This window comes from Pithys albifrons, chromosome 5 (assembly GCF_047495875.1).
Source record: "Pithys albifrons albifrons isolate INPA30051 chromosome 5, PitAlb_v1, whole genome shotgun sequence".
NCBI lineage: Eukaryota > Metazoa > Chordata > Aves > Passeriformes > Thamnophilidae > Pithys > Pithys albifrons.
The window spans coordinates 3514929-3532459 of NC_092462.1; the positions used below are offsets into that span (position 1 = coordinate 3514929).

General features: G+C 39.0%; 1 protein-coding gene across 1 annotated transcript in view; it reads right to left on the reverse strand.

Annotated features, from left to right (window-relative positions):
• Window positions 1-955: 955 nt before the first annotated feature.
• Window positions 956-17531, reverse strand: part of PRSS12 (serine protease 12) — a 34432-nt gene continuing 17856 nt past the window's right edge. Inside the window, exons 8-13 of the mRNA XM_071555473.1 lie at window positions 14892-15033; window positions 11055-11260; window positions 10358-10436; window positions 8332-8454; window positions 5181-5461; window positions 956-3590 (exon numbers count right to left, since the gene is read on the reverse strand). Coding sequence (XP_071411574.1) covers window positions 3283-3590; window positions 5181-5461; window positions 8332-8454; window positions 10358-10436; window positions 11055-11260; window positions 14892-15033 — 1139 coding nt within the window. The 3' untranslated portion in view covers window positions 956-3282. The remainder of the gene's footprint in view (window positions 3591-5180; window positions 5462-8331; window positions 8455-10357; window positions 10437-11054; window positions 11261-14891; window positions 15034-17531) is intronic.

A 17531-nucleotide genomic window follows, 5' to 3' on the forward strand; every position in this document is an offset into this window, starting at 1 on the left:
TCCTTAGTTTTTCCGGTGGATTTTTTGTTTTGTTTTGTTTCTGGCTTTGGCTCCATGAAGAAAGCCAGGTGTAGGTAAATGAATAGCAAACACCAGGAGTAGGGCTGGGGATTGGTTTCTCCAGGGATCTTGAGTATAGATAGTACAGCACAGGAAGGCATGGAATAGTTGCACTGTAGCATTGAAAATGGAAAATACTGAGGATTGACCTTTTGTTAAATACAGGCTATTATCCAGTGCTGTGATTATTTCTGGAATTAGGGCAGCTAAGGTTCTACACATGCTGTATGTACTCAAAATATAGAATATTGGTTTGTCTGCATTTCAGCTAAGTGCCCTTTGAGAAGTTGAGGGTCAAGATAAATACACATTAAACAGATTTTGCATGTCAGTTGCAGTGATGCTTCTGCTCTTCATTTACTTGTATATTCTCTGGAAAAATGAACAAAATCCTGGGAAGTTCAGGAGAGCTGCCTTTCTAACAGCCTTCACAATGTTGGGGAACCTGAATAGATTACACACTGGTGTTCAGAATGGTCATCTAGTAACAGAAGTGCCAAGTGTTTACATAGTTTATGCCACCATTAACACTGGCCAACTTGCTTAAAGGAAAAAAAACCCTTAGCACAGGCTGAAAAGCAGGGGGTTTTACACCACCCAATTTATTAAAAATTTGAACAGAGGCAGAGCAGCAAGGGTCAAAAAATTCTTAAGGAGTTTTAAGAGTGTAGGATGAACTTAGGACAACTTAACTGGTCTGAGTTAAAGCACTGGGAATTCTGTCATACAGGACAAACTTCCCTTCCTGAGGAAATAGCCCAAAGCTTACATGCTTTCAAGGAAATAGTTTCAAGAGCACCTTTCCTGTAACTTTAATAAAACATGAAGTTTACCCAGCTGATGTTCTTGCAGCACGTGGTTGTACACACACAGTATTGATGTACAGAAGTTGTAGTCAGTGTGGCAGTTTTTATTGTATACATCAAGGCTCATTGAACAAAAATGAGAATGGCATAACATGGAGACAATTTCATTTTATGGTAGAAACTGAAAAGGCATGCTCAGCATGGAAACAGTAGTGCAACAGTTCAAAATCTAATAAAGCATCGTATCAAAAGAGCAAAACTAGCAAACTACTAAATCTGTTTACTACACTTAGTACACAGGCTTAATTCCCACCCCCAACCCCCAAAGTATCAGATTTCTGCGGTGCAACTTCCTAAAAGATTCTTTCCCCTGTACACAAAGCATATATTGCACTATAGAGTCTACCTCACCACAAGTCTGAGTGGTCTTGTATAGGAAAGCTTGGATGGTACAAGTAGATAACATTTTGATGGACTTTCTTCTGTGTAATTAAAAGGGCTATATATAAGTAAAAGTGTAATGGTTTCAATGTTCACTAGCACAGGGATTTTGCATTTGTCTAACAGGAGGTGGTCACAGTACTGTGATTTGTGACATGTTTTTAAATAAAATACTTCACACTATTTCAAATAGCATGGAATTACAGAGAACTAAAATATACTAAAGCACCCCATTTACTTAGTTTAGCACCAGTTCCAATAAGACAGTTAAACTAGTCATGGCCCTTGAACACTTAAGTTTGAGGTCAAAGAGAAATGAAGGGGCAAGTTTTCATTTAATCACATGGGTTTCTACAACATCACTGCCCTTTTGTTTGCAATCGAGTTGTGGATATTTGTTACAACACCAGAGACAGAACCCTACAGCAACGAGTGATTGCTGACTTAGAGCATGAATGAGAAGCATCCCACTTTTTCACAAAACATCGCACAACACAGTCATGGCTAGAGTGGGTGGGGAATAGGAAACAATCACTGGTAGTCACAGTTTGCACAATCACTATGTGGTGACACATCTGCCACACTTGTCACACTGGAGTGTTTCATGGCCCACAGAGCTTTCAGTTCCTCTCATGAATGTGTGAATGTGATACACAGAGCACGCTTGAGACAGAATGGCCTTTGACAGGAGTCGCAGAGGTGGGGCTGAGCTGTCCTGGCTCCCTCTCCACTGCAGTCAGTCACAGGTCTTTTCCAGACTGATCCTGTTAGTGTTGCACTAAGATGATTATTACCTGTGTTCTAGGTTCAGTGGGGTGGCCCTTTCTGAAAGGACAGTACACAGGTTATCAATGCATTTTGAAAAGTCATTAAGGATTTCACAGCAAAGGGAACAGTATTTGGAAAAGAGATTAAATGGAATCAAGATGTGTCAATATTTTAGAACACAGTGAAAGCTCTCAGCTTTCCTGTAAAGACCAATCTGAAGCAGTGCTGCAATTAAGCAGAAGAGAATTGTCTAAATATTACCTTGCAGAAAACAGAAGTTTAAGACTATAGACCTTGTCAGACAGGTTTTGGCTCAACATCTCCATTGTATGTATTTATTATAACTTGTAGGACTGACAGGTTCTTTGCACTACTTGAGTAAGGCCCAGCAATGAGAAGAGTTTGATGTTTTTTCGTCCAACACTGTGGTAAACAGGATAAGTAAATCCTTTCCCAAATGTTGTAAATAGTCAAAATTACAAATTTCAGAAATCAGGCAAATGTTACTTACCTAGAGGAAGGAAAACAAGTGGTCATTTGGTTTTGATTTATCTCTTGCAGCTGTGCAGGATGTTTGTGGGGAAACAGTGTACTACCTGTTTGACTTGGGAATGTACCTTATGCACACTAAGGTGTGAGAACATTTATCAGAATAGCTGTAGATCTGATTATTGACAATTATTTTCCTTCTAACATTTAATGCATGCTCAGAATTACTTGGCAAGAATTAATCTGCTAATGGTATCATCAGTTACTGAAACATGAGTCAAAATTAGAGAGCTGAGTGTAAGGTCATAAGGATAATAGGCAAGTCAAGAAATTATTAAATAAACTAGACAGAAGATTAATGGAGATCTGTAATTAATTCTAGGGAATCTTGGAGCATAAATAGTGCAGAGCTGCTACAGTCTTCCTGCAGGCAGAGTCTCGCAGGGAACTCTCTCCAGCTGTCCTCCTCCAATGTTACTCGGCTGGCTATCACTTTTCCCCTTAGATACATGTAACTTGGTTGTACAGTTTATAAACTTCCTTAACATGGAGGACAGTAATCCCTAACTGGAAAGGTTGTGTGTATACAGCTTGGATTTAACAAAAACACACGAATCAGGAAAATGTGTCTGTTTCCACCCAGCTGTGGGCCCCAGCTGTGCACTGTCTGTGCTGTTCAAGGTGTCCTGCCTCAGAGTTTGGTTCTCATGCCAGACATTCATAGTTTGGTCACACTTTTTATCCAGGGCACAAAAGATGATACTTTTGTGTAGACACCTGGGGAGTCTTTGACCCCACAGCCGTAGCCCCAGGAGGTCACACCGTACACGACCCAGCTTTCCCCTGGCCGTTCACACATCAGGGGTCCACCGCTGTCTCCCTGGCAGCTGTCAACCCGCTTCTGTTCCTGGATGTTGCCAGCGCAGAGCATTCTTCCTGTGAACCTTCTTTTGTAGCGCTCTTCACACACCCTCTTGGGAAGTAAGGGGATGGCAGCCTGTTGGAGTGTTCTTGAGTAAGCCCGTCCTAAAAGAAGACCCAAATTATTGTCTCATTACAGTGGTTTGTCTTGGAAACGTAAATGGAATTTAATCCAGTTTATGCTCTCAGTCTTCACACTGTTTTGTCCTTAAATAAAATTGAAGCAAGACTAAATAGTGAAAAAAATCTGCTATGCATTAAATATAATACTAAAATGCTACAGATACTGTACATGTGAAATATAGATCATTAAAAAAAAAAAAGAAGATGTAGCTTTACTCCTTGTGTTCTCTGGATCTTTCCAAGGCTGGAGTTTGGTTTATTCCAAGCACTGTCTTCTGCAAGAGTATATACTTTAATTCTTAAATGGGAAAGTGATTTTTGTGAGCCTTGAGCAGTGGAGGTTGAAGTCAGAAATACCTCATTTCTAGGTCACCAGTTCAAATCCAGTTTAGTTCAGCTCCACAGGTGCTGTATCTTCTGGCTTCCAAGCAGAGCATCCAACTTTGGATCTTTGTACTTTTCTATAACTTGAACCTCTTTTTCAGTTGGAAGCATGGGAAATGAAAGCCAGTGTTGGTTTGGCCTTTTTAAAGTAAAAGTAGTTGTAAAGTAATTATGATTCATACAGTAAGTGTGAAATGTCAGCTGAGGTACTGCGATGATGTAATTTCTTACCATGATTTAAGCCAATTACTGCTGTGGTGAATGTTTCCTTAAATAGATGTCCTAAGTTAACAATATTAAAGAAATTCCAATCAATTATGAGGCTAGACAGAGCTAGGCAATGAATTAACGATTGTTTTTAGCAGAAACCCCCCCTCCAAGTCTCTCTCCTTTATTGTAGTGCAGTGACCCTGACATCTGTGCACACAGATTAGTGCATGTGAAGAGGAAGAGCTGATACTTGGCCGTGCCGCCTTGTCTCCTTGCCAGTTTGAATGAGTCACTGGAACAAAGGCTCAAGTGTGGTTGCTGACTTGCACTGTGTTCAGCACCATAAAAACATAAAAGTAAAACATGGTTATTAATTTGTAAAACATCTAAAGGACAAAGACTTGAAGAGGAAGAACCTTGTACTGACCAAAAAGGAGACTGGAAGCCTGGAATGCAGAGTGCATTGTGGCGCTCATAAATTTTGGCAAGATGTTCTCTTAGTTAAATCTATCTGCTAGTTCAAAGTGTCAGTAGTAATAAGGGAGACTAAAATGTTACTTGAAACTATTCTATGTTTTCTGTCCCTTTTTCTGTTGAAGTAGTGTAATTTAAGTAACCTTTCTAAAAGTAAAGTATTCATAGTCCTTACCTTTAAAACTTACTGAGGCAGAGGGTGATAAGCTGCACCTGGCAATAAATAAGCTTTTTATTTGTGCTTGTCAGTATAAATGAGGCTTGACTGATGGGCTCTGTGATTTAGAGTGACATGGTTAATTGCTGCTTTTCAAACATACTAAATTCAGTTAATAAAATGTCATTCCTGGTGAAGGATCAGGAGAGAAAATACTCCCCAGTGCAAAAAATAGTAAAGTTGTTCAATTTTGAGCATATTCTTATTTTAACTATTTCAGAATTTTTCTTTTTAAAGCAGCCTGAGATAGCAAGACTGGTGCATGGAAATTGTTAAAACATTTTTACCTGTGTCACCCCATCCAGTGATGTAACAGTTGGGAGCAGTTTTCTGTGGTCTCTCTCTCCTTAATGGCAAGCAAGCAGGTAAGACGTGGGTGCTGAACCTGGCACACTGTTCCTCTGGGCCCTGGAGCCTCACCAAGGCAATGTCGTAGTCACTGCTGTCAGGCCTGTACTCTTTATGCAGCACAATCTGCTGGACTCCGATTTCTTCCTCGTACTCCTCTGGTACCAGTGTGTGATAGTCCCCAACTCGCACAGCGTAGTTCCGAGTGTTGTTGCCATACCTGAGATGGAGGTGAAAACAGACAGGGCTGGGGCTGGCTTGTGCAAAGTCAGATCCTAAGCAGGCAAACAGATTTCGTCAGGGTCTTTATTATTCATATAAGTTATGATACCAAAAGATTTTTTTAAAGAGCAGAAGTGCTGTCTCGGGTGTTTACATTGCCATTGAAGTATATCCTAAAGAATATAAAAATCAGAATTTTCAGAGTGGGCTCTGTTCCTTTTTGTGTATTTTCACAGGCAATTTTCTTATGGACATCTGCTAGGATGGACACTGATTTCAAAGGTGCAAGGCGTGCATTATAAATGTATTTATTTAGAGTAAGACAAACTGCCAGTAATCACAATGAAAAAATGACTGCTAGCATCATGCAATGCTCCATATAATTCCTGAAATGCAAACGGTGTTCAGGCCTGCTTTGGAGGTGGGTTGAGAAATTGTAGAGGCTTAGATAACTTGGTAAAAACCTCTTACCTCAACTGAAGTTATAGGAACAAAGACAAAGCATATGTGCATCACAGGCACCTATGGTCCAAGTAACAGAAGGCCTGTAAATCTTAGGCTTGTTTTTCATTTAATATAATCCAAATTTCTTTCCCATCACAGACTAAATGGTAAATACATTAGAAATTATTACTGTGGCTGAGATTTTTGTATTACAGTTCACACAGCCCCTGGGAAAATGCAAGCAGAGGAGTACTGTTGGCTACATGTATTCATTTTTAAATCTGGCTAAGCTAGCAAATATTTTTCCTTTGAATTACCCATTTTCCTAATAGCCTTCAACAGCAAATTTCTAATATTCTTACAGAAAATACCCCACAGTGTTCCATCACCTGGCCTATACCTGGTTTTCTTATACCCTCAGCAAGGTGCTGTTCTCCATAGCTTGCTAAAGCTTGCTTGAGGAGCAAAGCAGGAACATTACAGTTTTCTGCACGATATATAACTGTACCACTGAATATTTCTTCTAGCTGGGGGTTGCATTCCTGGTTGCCTGCAAAGCTTTCTTTGTCTAATTCTGCAGATCTCCTTCAAGTCTTCCATCAGCAACATTTCACCTGTGGGCTTCTAAGGAGAGAGAGCAGCAGGCTCTCAACAAACACCTGTTCATCTGATGATGAACTTTTACACAGCATAAATGAAGCCTTTTTTATTATGCTTCATATTTCTAATTATCCAAAGTCAGTTTTTTTAATGTACAGACCTTCTAATTCCCCACAGGTGTCAGAATCACTTGGGGCAGACTTGCTAATAAGATGGGTGAGTTATAAATGAAGAATAGCTTCAAACCATTTCTGATCTTAAATTATATGTCTATGAAATTACAGAAATGAGTAATGCCACTATACTACTTGTGAACAATTCTAATCATCATGCATCAAATTGTGTTTAGTTTTTATCCTAGTACAGGTGAGCCTACTTTGGTTACTTAAGCAGTGTTCCAATTTCCAGGGTATGAGAAATTGTATACTGGCCTTGCTCTTGTCTGTCTGCAGAAAATATGTGAAGAAGGCACTTGATCTATAGATAGCTCTTGAAACCTATCCCCTTAAAATCACTCTGAGATCACTGGGAAGTTCAGCCCAGCCTGCCCAGCCTGTCAGCTCAGAGCTAAAGGTTCCTCCTGACTTTTACAGTGAGCAGTAGTGCATCCACAGGCTGGGGGAGTGGTGTGCTTGTGTCTAATTGCAGTTTAAATGCAACATCAGGTGCAAAACAATACTTTGGTCCCAGAGAGCTCATGTAACAGCTTTAGGGTAGCCTGTAGCAGACCCTCAAGTGGGTGTGCCAATCTGGGAGCATCTCAGTGTACTTTGCTCTAGCCACGTGCTGTCCCATCATATGGGTGTTCAGCAAAGTATCCTAAATGGGCACACCTTGGCAAAACAGTCTATTTTCAAGCCTCTAATCAAAGGCTTTCTCAAGACCTTAAGTTGCATCCCTCATAATCACTGTAGAGATGATGAACAGGGCAATAGGGAGACATTGTCTCTGAATTTTGATGAAAGCAACTGAAATGCTTTCATAGTTCCACAGAAACGACTGGGACATCAGTTGGAGCAGCAGAAATTTTACTGAGCTTGACCATTTCAGCTTGAAATATTACCAAGAACAGTCCTTCATGATTTCAGGAAACATGACAATGAAAAGTTGTGCATCTGGTGCTAAGCAAAGGTAACACGCTGCATTTGAGTCAAAGTACATCTTAATCTTTGATTTAGTTACTGGTGTGCAAGAGGAAAGGCTCAAAGTCCAAATCTAAAACATTTGTAGCCTGCTTGATCAAATTCTTGCAAATACCCTCAAAACTGCAGTGCTGTTCTATGCTTTCTTTCCAGCCCATCCCAGTGAAATAATCACTGTTGAAAGCTTAAATACTAGACCAGCTTCCTTCTTGTGCCAGTTGATGCTTTTGTACTTCAGCAACTCCATCAGCAGTGAATTGCTGCATTTAATCACTGCTGTGTTACAGTAAAAAGGTCAATCGCTGCCAATATCAATCATTACCAAAATTAGTTGAAAATACTACTGTCCCTGTGTTTGGTGTTTGCTCTCTTGTCTTCACTATAATCTGAAAGCTGTAAACTGCAGATTTGTTGGAACACAAAATGTCAGAAGTGTTGGCCATGTTTTTTCATGAAAACAGTGAAGTTGTGAATAGAAATGACATGGATAATAACACCCAGAATAATTTCAGTGTATCAGGGTGTTTTGTTTGCTTTTGTATTGAGGGAAAGGAGGTTGGTTGGTTGATTGATAGTTTTTTTTACAACCAAAAGGACGAGTCTTGGAACAGTTTTCTGTGGGCTTGAACTGCAGTGCTTTTGCCTATGCCCAGAAGAACTGCACTGTTGTAGGGACACCCACCTTTTAAAGCAGTGTGCAGCAGTGAGGACCCAGCAGCTGCTGATGAGAGTCGCTCCACACAGCAGTCTCCCGTCACCATGAGGGGATTTCAGTCGCAGTGCCACCTGCCACGGCCAGCCGCCCCTGCAGAGGGTGACACAGTGTTCAGGGCACAGCAGGGGAGGGGCAGGGAGCTTAGCAGTTACCGTGAATCCAAATCCTGGATTCAAATCCTTTCTTTGACTGGCATATTGTGCAAACTGTGGTATTTATTAACAGTAAAGAATATCTTTATGTTGCTGCAGCAATGACAATTCCATTTAACAATGGTCTGGATTACTTTACAGATCGTTTGGGCATCCAACACTCTGAGTGCTTCCTCCCATGGTCAGTTACTTGAATTTTCCCTTCTCAGATTGCATTCATTCTGCCAAAAATACATTCTATGGGTTCCTTGCCAAATACCATCCAAGTCAACAAACCAGAAATTTCCTGTCAACTGGAGAGGGGAAAGTGGGGAATTTCTTGAAAAGCTGAACCCGCTATATATCCGTTCCTGTCTGCATGAAAAAGGAAGCTGGCAAACCAAGTGGTCTAAAGCAGCTGTAGAAACCTCAAGTAGCAGATTAGCACCTTTTTTCAGCCTGTAATAATTTTGTTCTATATAGTAGATCTGGCCATATTTTCAGACCTTTGAAAAAGGATTCTTTTTTGCTGGTTTAATAGATTATCAGTCAGAGAAGGCAGGGGGAGAGAGATGCACCTGTAAGCAACAGCAGCATCCAGGAGTAAGCAACAAAGTAGTCTTAGGTGTTTTCTGCATACTCTCAGCTTGAATGGGTATGCTGGACAGTAAGAGCTGCTGGGGACCATCTAGTCCAGCATCCTATCTCAGAGTTGTTGGTATTTTAAAGTAAGGTGGAGGAATTTGTTTCCCATAAAGAATGAAACAATTTAGACACTTTTCATTTTTGGAATATTGGATTTAATAAGTTTTTCTAAAATGAGGTAATTCAGAGAGCTCTGGATTTGCCAGCTATGTATGTAAATATCCAGTTCCTTTTCAAACTTCTTCTATTTCTTTGTGACTTCTTGTGACAATGAGTCCTTTTCTGATACTGTTTGTGTGCTCCTTTTCTTGATTTTGAAGCATTTCTAAGTGCACTACTGGATTTCTCTCACCTTTTTGCTTCATTTAACATCCCTGTACTGATTTATTATGAGAAACGCTTTTTTGCCCTGACTGAATGGTGCAGTACATTATTTGTCACCATTTCGTTTCATCCACCTGTGTTCTGAGACAAGAATTCTCAGCCTTTTCTGTTACTATCATTTGTCTCTTTGCTAAGGTAAGTCACCCTTTTTGTTCTATCTGACTGCATTTAAATATTTTTCTGGGCTCCCTCTTGTTACCATTCTTTGAAGCTCCTCCACTTAGGCAGTGTCTTTTTTGAAATGGATTGATTGCTGCTGTGCAGGTACTTGGAAATGGGTTGCACAATGACACAATGATACTATAAGTGGATTTTTTACAATGCTTTCTGTAAGATTGTATGAATATGTACTTTGTGAGGTTACTCAAATATTAAGAAAATAAAGCCTATACTTCCTAGTTTTATAGCCATGTCATCATCAAGGCTTATTTTGTGAAGGAAACTCAGGTCTTAGGCAGTGGATCATAGCCAGGCCTTTTTTTCAGTGTAAAACCTTGTATTCATAGCTCTCTTGGTACAGCTCACATCCTGATATCAAGATACCCTTTGATAGAAGTAAAATAGCTATTTTTTAAGTTCAAAATTTAACCCATTCAAGTACTAAACCCATAAGCATCTACAGATGTTCAAATAGTGCTGCAAATATCTATCAATTAATACTTTTTAATTTCCTACCAAATTTCCTTTGAGTTTATTTTGGCTTTGACCTCAAGAGAAGCTGAAAGAAAAACAACAAATCTACAACAAAACTGTAAATTAGGCAAACTACTTATGGTAAATGCATGTCTTAGAAGCTTTATATTCAAAATTACTTGTCTTTACCAGCTATTTACCGTAAAGAATTCTTCCCACCAATTATTCGCTTTTGTCGGCGATGTAGTAACCTCAATCCACAGACAGAAGCAAGAGAATCTAAACAAAAAGGGAGATGTAGAGAGCATTAAAGTCAACATGAAAAGTAGACAATCTTCAGTGAGAGTTAACAGATTAAAAAACCCAAACAGAAAGGCTGGAGTTAAGAGTGTTTCATGGTAGTTTTTACATACCAAATTTCGCTTGGAGAAAACACACTGAAAAATTCCTTGTAGCTGAGATCTTTTAACTGTGTTCACAGAGCCATTTATGCTTTTGTTTCTCAAGTACAGGATTTTATAGTGTTCTTCCTTACTTCCTGTAAGTGGAAGCAGAGCCTGGCCTACCACACAGGTCTGTCATAGGCTGAGGACCACCTATATCCTGAAGAGCTGAAAGGAGCCATCTATGGTTTTGCATTTTCATGTCCTTGTGCAACTTAATGACCATGGCTACTGTAAACCATGGCAAATAAACAGCCTGTATTGTCTGAGGAGTCCTCATGATTCCTTTGTGCAGCAATATGCTCACACTGAGTAAGCAGAGAGGATTCCCACCCCTTTTGTTTCTGTAATTCTTTTTGATACAGCTTTCCTCTCTGAGGTGGGATTGTTTAGTCAGTCTCCCTACTGTGACTGTTCCCATCCAAACCTGGTCCCTCTCACAATGGGGCTTCACCTTTATTGCTGTTCCCAGGGGCCTTCCTGCTGAGGTGGTCACAGATGACCCCGGCGTCCTCGCTGTGCCGGCAGTTGTGTGTCCCAATGTCCTGCTTGATGCAGTCTGCCAGGGCTCTCTCATTGCCCGTACACTTCACATTGTCCACGTGGATGGGGCCTTTGCCCTCCCCAAAGTAGGCCATTGTCCTTGCTCTGGCCGCACCTCTGGAAACAGAGCGTATGGTTTTAATAAACATTTAGAGGCATTAGTCTACATTTTACTCAGATGTGAGTGCTTTATTCCAAGCCTTGTCACTGATTCACTTGAACACACCCACCTTCTCATCACCTCTGTGCTTCTGGTATGTAGAAAAAAAAATAATAAAAATTGCTACAGCTCATTAATGTTTAAAAAGTGCTTTCACGTATCTAGTTAGAAGGCACTATGGAAAGTGTTTTCATTGTAACAGCATTACAGTTTGCTATAAAGCAAAATACATGAAAGCTGCTTTTTCATAATCTCTTTAATCCTCATAGAAAATCAGCATCTGTGAATGCTAAAAATAATTTGTTCAGGTCTGATTCCCTCAGAAAGATGGGCCAGATGAATACAGTATACCTGCAGAGTAGTAGGAGTTTAAAGTGCATCCCACAGTTGAGTTCTGAAAATATGTAACTGGAGCAGGACTGAACCTAGTGCAGTATTGACATGCACCTTTTCCTGTGAGGAACCCAGCACTTGGTGCTTGTTTAGCATTTAAACAGCTCATTTGGTAATGTTTGTGAAAGATTATTATTGCTCATTACTTAGGATAATGCATCTTAATTTAGAAACAGATGCTTTGTTATATATGGTTTGACAGCCAGAAATAACTACAAGTGGGAGACCACCCAACCAGCTATACAGAGAGGTGGGGCAGGAAGCCACAACCACCTCTAGGTGTGCCTAAACTACAAGTTTACCTATCGGGTAAGAGCAATATACTGATATTTTAATGGGATAAGAATATATATGGAATTCCAGATAGGTTCTCATTTTAAAGGATATGTTGTAATTGCACGTTGTAAAGGACTGGCTTCTATGTATACAGAAGGGTAACTGCAGGTATGATGAAATGCTGGAGTAGAGAAAGAATTTGACAATGAAAATGTATTATGCAAGAAAGTATTTCTTTATAGCATTTTTTATACCTCCTTAATACCTGCAGTGTTGGGGAAAATAGGTGAGAAAGGCATAAAGAGTTTATGTCCCTTCATCAGCTAAGGATTGTCTGTTGGGGAGGAACTCTGTCATACCATTTTCAAAGGCTCATCATACAGAAGTGTGGCTGGATCAAAATGAATCCAGCCCAGCTCTCAAGTGCCACATCCATATAATGAAATATGAAAGTAATACCTACAAACTTCCTCCCTTTTCAAACTTGCACTTGGGTAACATTGCCTGTTTGGATTTTTTACTGCGTACTGGAGGGCAGGATTTCTGTTTAGGGAGTGTTGGTTAGATGCAGGAGTTGTAAAACGCCAAGAAAGAGAAGCATGTAAAAGATTTGACACAGACAATACCACAAGGTCAACTGTCCTGACACATTTTTAATTTCCATGGCCAGGATGTATTTACCAGATAATCCAAAGCCTTAACTGCCTTTGGAACCGGTATAGGACAATCTTTGCCTAATGAGTCCAGTATGATTTAACTTGTCAGGCACAAGCCAATGTTTTTCTTTTATGACTGATACTCTGATTACAGATAATGACAAAAAAGTAAGTCCACCACTGGGATCCCTGTGGGCAGCTGATGTGTCCACGTATGCATTACAAAACAGTCAGACAGAACAGGCACACCTTGTAAATTCTTACCTTGTTTTGGTATCTCAACATCAAATAACAAAGTTTCTGCTTTAGGGCATTGCCCTAAAGTTCCTCAGCATATTGAAAACTACTTCATTATGAATCTCCTTAGTATTCTTAGCCTTTCCCAGAGAAGTATTTATTGCACCATAGACTTGCCTCTGCAGAATCTTACCAGTTACTTAATAAGGGCACTACTTCCTTCATCCTACCTTTATTTGAGAGCAATCTCTCTCTCACTGTACATCAGTTTGCTGGTAATTGCTATGAGAGATGTGTTAATACCTACTCAACCAAAACCAACCAACCAACCAAAACCACAAAAAACCCCCAAACCAATCCCTGCTGTTTAAATAGAACATCTACCAGGAAAGAAAAAATAATGATGTTCTAGAGCAAAGAGTGCAGCTTAACAGAAAAAGTTATTTCATATAATTGGGAGATCTCTAAAGGTACAAGTATTAAGTCTGTGTTTGTTAACATACTGGAATGTGCTCTTACAACTGGCTGTAGTCCACCCTTAACAAGCATATCCCTTAATTGCTGCTTTCCAAGCCAGGTATTTGTGCACCAATGACCATCAGAGATCCAACCTTTTTGCCTGCTCCGGTCTGTCCCTAGAGAGAGGAGTGGCTTCAGGTCTTACCCTCTGGCTTTTCTCAGACACGCGGCCATGCACAATAACATGCTGAGCTCCTCACATGCAGAATTACCATTATTCATAATGTTGTTAATCAGAAAATCCAGTGAATTATTAGGTGGCCAACTATCATAGACATGACAAGTTAAGTAACTGGCACAAAAGAGAACTTGACTTCTAAGTAATTTTGTAGTTTTAAAACTATAGTCTACCTACTGCCTTCAGATGAATACCAGACAGTTTTTAAAAGTCATATATTATGTTCAGACATAAGCTGATGATATTCAGTTACACAAGCTTCACATTGTTAGATGCAGCAAACAGTTAATGCCATGTGTATCTCTTAAGCTCAGATTTCCTTACAAATATGCTCAGAGAAGACATTTCACTAATTTCCTGTTGTATTTCACTGGTGTTCTGGATGTTTTTCAAGTCTCATTAGTTCTGCTATTTATGTATCTGCCCTATAGTTGTTATATTTTCATTGCTTTTGGGTATCCAGGAAAAAACTGCTGATGAGCGAATGCAAGCCTGATTAAGTGATTTATTTCAAAAGTGACACCTACATTGTGGTGGTTTTAATTAGAGGGTGGGTTTGTCCTGTCAGATCTATTCCTGTATTAAATGAAGGTTATTCAAATCACTGTCATGCAGGCCAAAGCCATAATCCTTTGTATAACAGTTTAATCAAATCTTCAAGCTACATAGAGTGAAGTCAGATGAATAAATGAGGAGAAAACCGCATGAAACTAGGAATTCAGTAGCTGGTGTGCCTGAGTCTGAATCTGCAGACATCATATCCACACTGACCTGCTGCTGTTTTCATTAAAAATGTTAACAGTTTGTTATGGACAGTTACATTTATGTTAACAGTTATGTTAGACTCTATAAGGACTTCAAAGCCATCTTAAGGTTCGCAAAAGATAAATATTAACAATATGCAGAATGATACCTTTCAATGAAAACAGATCAAGAGCCTTTTGAAACAAATTTGACAAATCTAGTGTTTAATTACAGTTTAGTAATTTCTAACAAAATGGTAATTTCTTAGTAACTTCTAACAAAAAATACTTAATAACTGGCATTAACTTGCATTTCAGTTACCAGACAGACTTGTGATATGCCTTTGAATGCTAAAACTCCTACTCCCAATTATGGTAGGTAATGAATATTCCTTTTGAAGACTGAGCCTTACTACTTTTTGTACAAATAGTATGAATACATTTTCTAAAAGAATGGCAAACTGACAAGTTTTAAAAGGGCATATATTATCTTACCAGACATGTCTGTGATATCTGGTTGCAGAAACTTAACATTTTAGATACAGCAAACAGATAACTGGAGAAACAGCTTAATGAGTTCTCTTACTTGTAGCCAAGCTGTCGGCAGACTACAGCTGCATCCTTATCAGACCATCCATCATCGCAAATCGTGCCCCACTGGCCATTGATAAAAATCTCCACACGTCCTTCCTTCTTATTCTCACCATCCATCAGCCTGATGGGAGGACCTGGGAATAAATTACTGCTGTCAGCTCACAACGACAGAGGCAAGAAGTACTTTCAGTCATTTTCATTAAGTTCAGCACAAGGGGTCAACTGATGTGCATGTTTAACAAGCCCAATATCAGCTGTTAAAGTGGGCATTTTTCCTGGCTGGCAAAAGAAAGCAGTTTGTAGGAATTGCAAGACAAATATCAAATACTGCTGTACTTTAAACTTCAGAGTTCATCTGCTTCCTTCGTTTGATACAAATACGTGACATTGCTCAGAAATTGACCTAAATGTGCACAGAACAATTCCCCAGGTAAAGGCAGAAAACAGCTGAGACACCTTTGCTATGATACCCATACAAGCTGACAGCTTTTCCCTACAGAAACTTCGTGGGTATCACACTTCATAAATCCATTCTCAGACTGGTTGCTGCTGCTCCTCTTAACCACCATCTCAGCAAAAGAAGTGCAGCTTTGTGTGGACCTTCAGCTGTTCCTTATCGTTACACGTGCTGTTCTGTGACACGTTATTCCAGACTAATGTCTGATTACTCTTCTGGAAATTCAAATACATTGCTTAATCAGATATGTTCATAATATAAAATCTCACTTATATGGATTAGTCACACTTAATTAATCATAGTTTGTTCATTGCTTGGCCTGTAGTTAGATTTTGAATCATTAGGCTTAATTCTTATTTCCTTTATACAATGTGAGCAATGCAAGTGACCTTAAAACAGCCATGAATTCCTCCAAGGCCTCTTTATAACATTTAAGTGAGAATCACTTTCTAAATCCTTTTGTATGTCGTACTTCATAATCTTTAATACACTCATGAGAGTTGCTTTTTAGAATAATTGGAGAGACTGTTCCTCATTCTTCTAACCTGTTCCTAATCTTTTCTAAATCTGTAAGGACTAGAAATCACTTAACTGTGCTCTTAAACAAAGTAGTGTTTTGAGACACTTGCATTTGATTATTAATTCAGATTAATCTAGACTGAAGCAGCACTAGTTAAATCTGGCCTAATTCATTAATTAAAAGAGGAAATATTTGAAAACAAAATTAAAGTCTGTTTGCTGCACAGGTAATTCAAAGGGTATATTGTTTCTAATGGAGATCATACTGCCTGGACAGTTACATGAATTAACTTCACCAGTGTGTTTACCCACACTGTCATGATCTTACATCCTGAACAAATGTTGTCATTATTGTAGTGTATTATATGTCATTTTTAGTGTTCCCTAATATCTATATTTCCTCAAGTCATGTCATCTAATCATTTCTCATATTTTTCCATTAAATTCTTCCTTACAGGGAAAAAAAAGCTGGAAAGTAAGTGGTAACAGTAGAATCTTTGTCCACTTTCCAAGGAGAAATCCAGGAAATGTCAGGTAAACTGTCTTATTTTCTTGTTGAATGGATGTTATTCTGGAAAGATAACAGTTTAGGTGAAAATTTTACTTCTATTAACCAGGTAGAGGCACAGGATGTTAATAATGCTTCAATATTATCTTCTTGTGGCTCAGAATATATATATGTATTTCTGAACACAAAATTAATGTAACAGTCTGGTAATGGGGGATGTGAGAATGTTACCATATGGATGTATTTAACTGAACCAGACCTCCTTCAGCTGAGATTATATTTTATAGGAACTTGAGCAAAGCAGCACAGATGGTTTGCATCTGTAAAGACAGCAGTCATGATTTGAATTCCTGTTATTTTTGGGTTAAGAAAGTTCTTTCTACCAAATACGATTTGACACTACACATAGTGGGACTGTACTGCAACATAAAACATTCATTGGATAGGGAGCGGTGTAAAGGCCAGAAAGGAAAATACTATAAAGAGGGAGACCAGAAAAGGACATGTGAGGTGTGGAATGTTGTTTTAACAGGTAGCAACATCGTGCAGTAAATCCATGTTGTAGTTTGCAGGATAAACCTTCAGTCTGTGATTTTCAGAGAACTTCAGACACCCAGGCACACAATTCCATATACATTTCAGTAGAAGCTGGGAATCTAACTCCACTAGTTAGAATTCTAATTTCAAAATCAACTAAAATGTTCTTGGATAAACTACTTCATTTTCTAAAAGGCTACGTACTGACAAGCTACAAACTTCATGTAGCAAAATGTAAAACTGAAACTTTTTCAGAACTGCTGAACAATCCATTGTTCCCCTGTAGTTTCTACTGTGCATCTCTGGTAGCCAGAGCTATTGTTTAATTGTCTACATATGGATTTAGGAATCTTTGGAATTTATTTGTATCTATTTTGCTCTACAGTGTTGCTATGTAATTGGTATTTTTCTATAATTTCTTTTCCTATTAGTCTTTTTCTTCTTGGTATTTTCATACAAGTTCATAAGCTTTTGACATTGGAACTGACTCTTTTATCTGTGTGTGTAGTATCATTCTGTCCTGGTCAGAAAGTGGGGCCCATTCACCCAGACACAATATAAATGATATGCAATAGCAACATTATTATAATTGTAACAGTCTCCAACTTTTG